The sequence below is a fragment of the Suricata suricatta genome, chromosome 6 (assembly GCF_006229205.1).
Source record: "Suricata suricatta isolate VVHF042 chromosome 6, meerkat_22Aug2017_6uvM2_HiC, whole genome shotgun sequence".
Classification (NCBI taxonomy): Eukaryota; Metazoa; Chordata; class Mammalia; order Carnivora; family Herpestidae; genus Suricata; species Suricata suricatta.
This window is the reverse complement of record NC_043705.1, coordinates 23,856,744-23,865,786: the sequence shown is the minus strand read 5'-3', so window position 1 is coordinate 23,865,786 and position 9,043 is coordinate 23,856,744. Positions and strand designations below refer to the sequence as shown.

General features: G+C 37.0%; 1 protein-coding gene across 2 annotated transcripts in view; it reads right to left on the bottom strand.

The window, feature by feature from the left end:
• The window catches only part of RAD50 (RAD50 double strand break repair protein), a 79,891-nt gene that overhangs the window by 47,583 nt on the left and 23,265 nt on the right, over positions 1 to 9,043 (bottom strand). For both annotated transcript variants that reach the window (XM_029941882.1, XM_029941881.1), the window contains exons 8-13: positions 8,404 to 8,597; positions 6,698 to 6,904; positions 5,529 to 5,711; positions 4,636 to 4,793; positions 2,022 to 2,197; positions 805 to 1,042 (exon numbers count right to left, since the gene is read on the bottom strand). In XM_029941882.1, coding sequence (XP_029797742.1) covers positions 805 to 1,042; positions 2,022 to 2,197; positions 4,636 to 4,793; positions 5,529 to 5,711; positions 6,698 to 6,904; positions 8,404 to 8,597 — 1,156 coding nt within the window. The remainder of the gene's footprint in view (positions 1 to 804; positions 1,043 to 2,021; positions 2,198 to 4,635; positions 4,794 to 5,528; positions 5,712 to 6,697; positions 6,905 to 8,403; positions 8,598 to 9,043) is intronic.

Genomic DNA, 9,043 nt, shown 5'->3' with positions numbered 1-9,043 from the left:
GATGAGTGGATCAAGAAGATGTGGTATATATACACGATGGAGTACTACATGGCAATGAGAAAGAATGACATATGGCCATTTGTAGCAAAGTGGATGGACCTTGAGGGTGTCATGCTAAGCAAAATAAGTCAGGCAGAGAAGGACAGAAACCATATGTTTGCACTCATAGGTCTAACAGGAAAACAAGAGAAACCTAATGGAGGACCAGGGGGAGGGGAAGAGGGAAAGAATTGGGGAGAGAGAGGGATGCAAAACTTGAGAGACTACTGAATGCTGAAAATGAACTGAGAGTTGAAGGGGAAGGGGGAGGGGGGAAAAGAGGTGGTGGTGATGGTGGAGGGCACTTATGGGGAAGAGCACTGGGTGTTGTATGGAAACCAATTTGACAATAAACTATTTAAAAAAAATAAACAATTTTTTTCTTATCACATAAATAACATGACATGGGACATACTGGCTCAGAATCTTGACTTGAATTTTTACTCATTCAACACATTACTCAACACCTACAATATGGGCAGGGACTGGATAGGTACCTTTTTTTTTTTAATGTTTATTTATTTTTGAGAGAGAGAGAGAGAGAGAGAGAGAGAGAGAGACAGACAGACAGACAGACAGACAGACAGAGAGAATCCCAGGCAGGCTCTGTACTGTCAAAACAGAGCCTGGCACAAGGCTCAAACTCATAAACTGTGAAATCATGGCCTGAGCTGAAATCAAGAGTCAGATGCTTAACTGAGCCACGCAGGTTCCCCTGGAGGAGTATCTTTTACATGTACAGTAATGGTAAATACATATTCTCACCTCATGGGGACAAGTCCCAGCATTTCATCACGTCGTTTTTCTTTTTTCTTTAGTTCTGATTCTGTTGACTTTAGTTTATCTGGAGCAAGTCGCAGCTTAGACTGTAAATCACTGATGACTTCCTGTAATTCAGCTTCTGTCTGAAAAACTCTCTGACAGACAGGGCAACATGACTGGTTTTCATCCGTTAGCTGAGTAATGAACTGAGAGTAAACTGCTGTCGCTCCAGCCAGCATGGCTATTTTAAGAAAATAAATATTACCAGTGATAGGAATATAAAATACAGTTTTGTCACAATGGTTATTATTTTATATACGTGTGTGTATATATGTATATATATATGTATATGTGTATATATGATTATTCTTTCTTCATAAACATATGATAGAAATAAAAATTCTCTGGTATTTACATAGTCTTTGTTTCTTTTTTTAATATTTTATTTATTTTTGATACAGAGAGAGAGTATGAGATGGGGAAGGGCAGAGAGAAGGAGACACAGAACTGGAACCAGGCTCCAGGCTCTGAGCTAGCTGTCAGCACAGAGCCTGACCCGGGGCTCAAACCCACGAACATGAGATCTGACCTGAGCTGAAGTCGGAGGCTTAACCGGCTGAGCCACCCAGGCGCCCCTACATAGTCTTTGAAAGGACACAATACATTTAGATTTGTATTAATTACTTTCTGGTAACATATAAAAAGTGTAACAAAATTTTAGAGCATATTACATGCCAGAAACTGTTCTAAGAGCTTTGTACTTACAATCTCATTTACTCTTCCCTCATACCCTAAGTGGTAAGTAATTATGTCCTCAGAATATAAATCTCAAGTAAATCAAAGATTTGATAATTTGCCCAAAGTCACACAGCCATTAAGCTATAGAATTAGGACTAAAGCTCTTTGGCTCCAGAACCATGTTTTTAAATCTCTCACCCTTAATAGTTACCTGTGAATGAAAATTCAAAAGAGTCTAAGAGCCTCAATAATATAAAGAAGGTAAGTTAGGGGCACCTGGGTGGCTCAGCTGTTTGAGTGTCAGACTTCAGCTCAAGTTGTGATCTCACGGTTCCTGAGTTTGAGCTTTGCATCAGGCTTGCTGCAGTCAGTGTAGAGCCTGCTTTGGATCCTCTGTCCTCCCCTCTCTCTGCCCCTACCCCACGTGTGTTCTCTCAACAATAAACATATATATAAAAAATTTTAAAAAGAAGGTAGTTTACCTCGTTGTTTTGACGATTTTTCAATTTCTTCCTTAAGCCTGTCTAAATCACTTTCAAAATCCTGGCTACCACAAACATCAAACAGCTTGTCTTCATAACTGGACAATTGCTCTTCTTTTCTTTTTAGTTCATTATTTAAATGATTTTTATTTTGCTCAGCTGAAGCTAGTTCTTTGCTAAAATAAGAACAAATATGGATTATAATTTTAAAACATGAGAAATTAGTTTTGGAAGTTTGAGTAGGTAGGTAGGACCCTTTCACAATATCACTTCCCTTCTCGCCTATAAGAACTTCTCCTTCATCCCTTCTTTGTTGCTGTCATCTACTTAGGTCTCATCATCCATTCCCTCTCATTCATTGAAGATTTTTGCTGAGTAGTACGATTTTTTCTCCATTCCAACTCTTAAACATCATCCTAGCCAACCTCCATATAGACAAAGACCAGGGTTTTTCAATTTGCAGTTATGATGCACTAGGCAAGTAATCAATATAATACATTATATTCAGCCGATCTTAAAAAATGAAACAAAATAAAATATAATGGGGCAGGATAAGCATAGTAAGGACATGTACTATTTTGAGAAATTTGTTTCAGATGAATGTGTAGGAATACACGTGTGCTCTATCTTGATATTTCCCATTTTGAGTCATAGTAAAAATCTGGAAAAAGAAATAACTAACATAGATGATGCTCTGATCATCCTAGCCACTGAGCAATGCTCATCAGCACCACTATCTTAGCACCAAACACTGCTGGCCACTTCCTGTAAAGTCTATTTTCTCCAGGCATCAAGAACAAGAACCATTCCTGCCTGGCTCTCACCCTAGCTCCCTGAATTCTAGTGTCCTTTACTTGCTCCTCTTCCTTGGCTTACAAACAGTAAATGCTGTTGTTCCTGAGACATCTGATCATAACCTTTTCTCCTCTCTTTGCATAAACCCCTTTAAAGTGTTATTGCCTATACTAATGACTCCTATTATTACTTACAAAGCAACAACTTCCAAACTCTTAAACTTCAAACTCCAGTATTCTATTCCCTAAGAGAGATTTCCACAATAAACACATATTAAACATGGCCAAAGCCGAAGCTACTATCTTCCTCAAAAATCTGCATGGAATTTTTGATTCTCTTCTCCAACCACCACTCACACTGACATTAGAAAAAAGTGATCACTTTTTCTTTATTGTGGTAAAAACCAAACATGAAATACAAATTACCATCTTTAACTTTTAAGTGGACAGGACAATAGTGTTAACTATATACACATTATTGTGCAACATATCGCTAAAACTCTTATATCTGGTAAAACTGAAACTTTGTAACAACAATTTCTCTTTCCTCCTTCCCGTATTTCCTGGCAACACCATTCTACTTTCTGTTTTTAAGAGTTTGACTACTTTGGTTTTATCTTTTAAGTAGAATCATACAGTATTTGTTCTTTTGAAACTAGCGCATTTCACTTAACATAATTATCCTCAAGGTTCATCCAACTTGTAGGATGATAGGATTCCCTTTTTTATTTTTTTTAAAGTAAGCTTTACACTCAACATGGGGCTTGAATTCACAACCTAGCTATCAAGAGTCACATACTCAACCAACTGAGTCAGCCAGGAACCCAGGGTTTCCTTCTTTTTTAAAACTGAGTTAATATTACTACACACAAACACATACCATATCTTTATCCATTCATCTGGCTACTGAGAATAAGTCTGTAATAAACAGGAATTTGCAAAAATCTCTTCAACATGTTTTCAATTCTTTTGAAATACTCAGAAGTGGAATTGCTGGATCAGCTGTGAATTCTATTTTGAAGGACCTCCATTTTCTTAAAAAAAATTTTTTTTAAATCTTTCATTTATTTTTGAGAGAGATAGAGAGACAGCTTGAGCAGGGGAGGGTCAGAGAGAGAGGGAGACACAGAATCTGAAGCAGGCTCCAGGTTCTGAGCTAGCTGTCAGCACAGAGCCCAACGGAGGCTCGAACCCACAAACCGTGAGATCATGACCTGAGCTGAAGCTGGACGCTAGGCGCCCCTTGACTACTTTTAAAAAAAGAACTTTATTGATTCTGATAGAGAGAGAGAGGGCAGGCATGAGCTCTGGAGGGACAAGGAGAGAGGGAAAGAGAAATCCCAAGCAGGCTCTGCATTGTTAGCAGGGATCTGATGTAGGGCTCAATCTCATGAATCAGAAGCTCAAGACCTGAGCTGAGATCAAGAGTTGGATGCTTAATTGACTGAGCCACCCAGGCACCCCCCATTTGTCTATTTTTGGTTTTGCTCCCTGTGCTTTTGGTAATCAGGTCCAAGAAAATATTTGTCATTTTCAATATAATGAAACTTTCCCCCTATGTTTCCTTCTAGGAATTTTATAGTTTCAGGTCTCACTTTTAAAAACAATTTTAATCCTCTAAGTTCTGCAAACTTTCAAGGAACAAAAGGACAAAATCAATGTCACCATTTTACTTGATTTGTAAAATACAGTAGAACCAAAGCCAATTAACACAAGACATACATACCATTTTATGACAATAAATGAGACAATTAAAATAATAAAAAGTAAAAGCATGAAATAAGAGATCTGTTACATTTCTAAATGTTGCAAATACTTACTTCAATTTGGCAAGTCTGTCCCTGGTCTGATTAATTTCTTTTGATTTACTATGAAGCCAGTCTTCAAGCTGCTTTTTATTGGGAAAATACCCTAACAATGAAGTTAATTCATCACTGTGTCGAGATTTTATTTTTCTGATTTGTTCATCTTTGTCAGCCTATGGAATAAAAAAATTTTTTAAAGTAAGTCCAAGATCTCCACATTACATGAAGAACACAAATGAATTTTAACTCACAACTCCAAGATCAAGAGTCACATGCTCTACCAAGTGAGACAGCTGGGTGCCCCTAAAAATAAAAATAAATTCTAGACTGATTAAAGTTCTAGGCTTAAAAAACAAAATGCTAAAATTGAAAGAAAACAAAATTTCTTAAAGTCTTACAGTGAGGATTGCCTTATATACCATAGGAGAAAAAAGTAATGAGCCTGAAAACATGAAGATTAAAACTTCTGAATGAGGGGTGCCTGAGTGGCTCAGTCAGTGAAGCACCCAACTTCGGCTCAGGTCATGATCTCACAGTTCATGAGTTGGAGCCCCACATCGGGCTCTGTCCTGACAGCTCAGAGCCTGGAACCTTTTTCAGAGTCTGTGTCTCCCTCTCTCTGCCCCTCCCCTGGTAGTGGGGTCTCGCTCTCTCAAAAGCAGATAAACCTTAAAACAAACAAAAAACCCTTCTATATGATATATGATAAAAATTAATAGCCATGTGCACGTGTATACATACTTCTATATTAATTTTTGTAATTAGAAAACAGTTTTTAAGCTCCGAAGTGTATTTTACAGAGTATTAAGCTCACTTAACTCCTAAAATACAATGCCAGTATGAACTAAATATTCCATAGTTATTTCAAATGCCAGAAAGTATAATGTGAACAGAAAGCAAGATCATACTTTGTCTCTGGTCAGCATCTCCATCTGGGTACGTGTTGTCGTATGATGGTTTATCTGTTCCATCTCTTGGTCCAGTTTACGCAGGGTCCTGTCTAGGTCTGCTTTCTCACCTTGAAGGCTTATTACTTCTGTTTTTAGAGTTTCTACATTGCTGTTTTTCTCAGCCTTGCTTAGCTCATGTTCCTTATCAAAAATTAAAATGCACAAATTTATATATTCATGTTAAAATAATGACAAAATGATTGTTTACTTTTATCCAACAAGAGAAAAAGCTTAAGAAATACAATTTTTAAGGAAAATCTTACAAAGTCACCTTACTATGTTATAATGGTAGAGACTTAGTAAATAAACCTGGAAAGGTCAAAGAGGAGGAAAAACTGAAAATTTAGTGTAAAACTGAGAGAAATACATCTAAGTATACAGTTTAGTAATTCTTTAATCAGCAACTAAGTATTTATCAAGTACCCATGTAACTCACTACACTGACTGGCAGGTATAAACTGTAAAACAGGGCGATGGAGTTCCTGACCAATGATTCCTCATCACAAGGCAATATTGCGACAAACTGCTGAAATGTTTACTTAAATTATCAAGATGGGATATGAGAAGGAGATTAGCCAAACTTTACAATGCCTACTTTGGTGGCAGAAATGTGCAGGAAGAGGACAGATTAAAAATAAAGAAGAAAATTTGGAAATTCATAAAAAAGAAGAGAAGAGCTAAGAAAATTTCGACCATATAAAAAGTGACAACATGGCAATAATCATATAAAATCTGGAGTGTGTGAAACCTAGAGGGAAATTACTTAAACTTAGTTAAGTGGTTGTTAACCAAAGGACTCATAAGAATCACCTGGTTTTGTCTGAGTGGCTTTTCCATTCTCCACCCTAGAGATTCTGATTAGGAAGGTCTGAGGTAGGTCTAAGCATACGTGTTTTTAAAAGATTCCTGGGTGATTCTAATTTTCAGTCTACCCACTGCCTGAATCAATGAGTTGGTGTGATTGTAATAGTCATATTTTTTCATTTTACATGAGATGCCTAAACAAGGTGGACATTTTTATTGAAATGCCATTATCTTAGTATTAGCAACAGATGAACTACTTCAGAATCCAAGATTCTAAATGTCCTACACCTTAAAATTATTAGGTTACTCAAATAATATCTTACAGCTTTTGAGAGCTCCCGGTCCAGTTCAAGAATCCTGTCCGACGATCCTTCCAACTGCTGTAATTCATATTTCACATTTCTCAGCTCACTCTGCTTCTTACTTAGGATTTCTGATTTTAGCTCAATTATTCTTCCCAGTCCAGTTTTCTTATCCCTTATCTCATCTATCTGTTTTTGTTTCAAAGTCTCTTTTTCTGCAAAGTCATTCTAAATACACATGAGAAAAACGAGTGTTAACAATTTTTTCACTGAACTTTAATAAAAAGTTTCTTGAATGCAAAATTAACACATGCACACTAAAGAAAATAAAGTACAAAAAAATTTTTAATGACCATTATCTTAAGATAATCACTATTAGCTCTTTGCAAACTTTTTCTTTATGAATACCTTTAAAAAGAAATTTGGAAGATAAATACTGTATGATCTCACTTACATTTCTGTCTAAAAACAAACCCAAAAAACAAAATCCAAACTCAGAAAAAGAGATGAGATTTGTGGTCACCAGAGGTGGAGGGTGGGAAGAGGGAGATTTAGAGCAAGGTGGTCAAAAGGTACAAATTTCCAATTATAAGTAAATACTAGGGATGTAAGGTAGACCATGATGAAAATAGCTAACGTTGCCATTGGGTATACATGAAAGTTGTTAAGGGAGGATCCTCGATCCTAACAGTTCTCATCACAAAGAAAATTTTTTTCCTTTCTTTTTATTCTACCTATATGAGAAAATGGATATTAACAGCCTATTGTAACCATTTCACAATATGCGTAAATCAGTCCATCAAGCCACATGCCTTAAATTTATACAGTGATATATGTTCATTATTTCTCAATAAAATGGGAAAAAAAGAAAAAGAAATTTTACTTAAAATCAAATTTAGGGGCACCTGGGTGGCTCAGTTGGTTTAGCGTCCAACTTCAGCTCAGGTCATGATCTCATGGTTCCTGAACTCAAGCCCCACATTGGCCGCTGTGCTGGTATGGGGGTCTGCTTGGGATTGTCTTCCGGTCTCTCTGCCCCTTCCCTTATGGTTGCTCACAAAATAAATAAACTTTAAAAAAATAAATAAATAAAATTTAAATATAAGTTTGTATCTTCATATTTTTATCCTTATAAATTTTAGAAAAGTGGTTTCCATAAAGGGTTTTTCTATCTCATACAGATTCTTTTTTTTTTTAATGTTTTATTTATTTTTGAGACAGAGAGAGACAGAGCATGAGAGGGGGAGGGGCAGAGAGAGAAGGAGACACAGAACTAGAAGCAGGCTCCAGGCTCTGAGCTAGCTGTCAGCACAGAGCCTGACGCGGGGCTCAAACCCACGAATGTGAGATCGGACCTGAGCTGAAGTCGGAGGCTTAACCGACTGAGCCCCCCAGGTGCCTCTACAGATTCTATCCTAACACTAATTAAAAATATGACAAAATAAAGTCCATCCAAAAATTAACAAAATTTTTTAAAGTTTTTTTTTTTTAAGTTGATTTATTAATTTTGACAGAGAGAAAGCATGCAAGCACGGGAGGGGGCAGAAAGGGAGAATCCCAAGCAGTCTCTGGTGACAGCATGGAGCAGGACAGACATGGGGCTCAATCCCACGATATTATGAGCTGAAACCAAGATTTGGACACGCAACAGAGTGAGCCACCTAGGCACCCCTAAAACGTTTTAACTGGAGAATCTCATACAAACAAAAGAATATAACAATATTTACCATCAATTGGTTGGCAATTTCTGTTTCTCTTTCTTGCCTCTCTCTCACAAGTTTGTGAAAATTTTTAATATGTCTTTCACTGAATGGTCCACGCTCAAAGCCATCCAATTCTAGCTGTGTTGCCAAAGACTGAATTAATGAATCTCTAGCTCGGATATGTTCTTGATGGCGATCTGCTTGTAGCTGTAGACGACCTTAAAGAAACACCACCATAATAATTCATTTTTCAACTGATTTTTTAAAAATTAACATAATTGTATATTCATATTGCAGTTATTTAAAAAAAAACACACACAGCAAAATATCTTCTATCCTTTGCTCAGTTCCGCTATTGGTAACTATGGTATTGTGACATAAGAAGCACCACATACTTGGGGGCACCTGGGTAGCTCAGTTGGGTAAGTGTCTGATTTTGGCTCAGGACATGATTTCGTGGTTTGTGGGTTCAAGCCCTGCACTGAGCACTATGCTGACAGCTCAGAGCCTGGAGCCTGATTTGGATTCTATGTCTCCCTCTCAGTCTCTCTGTCCTTCCTCAGCTTGTATGTGCTCTTTCTCTCTCTTGAAAGTAAATAAACATTTTAATGTTTTTTGTTCATTTGTTTTTTAAAATTTATTTTTCAGAGAGAGGAGAGAGAGA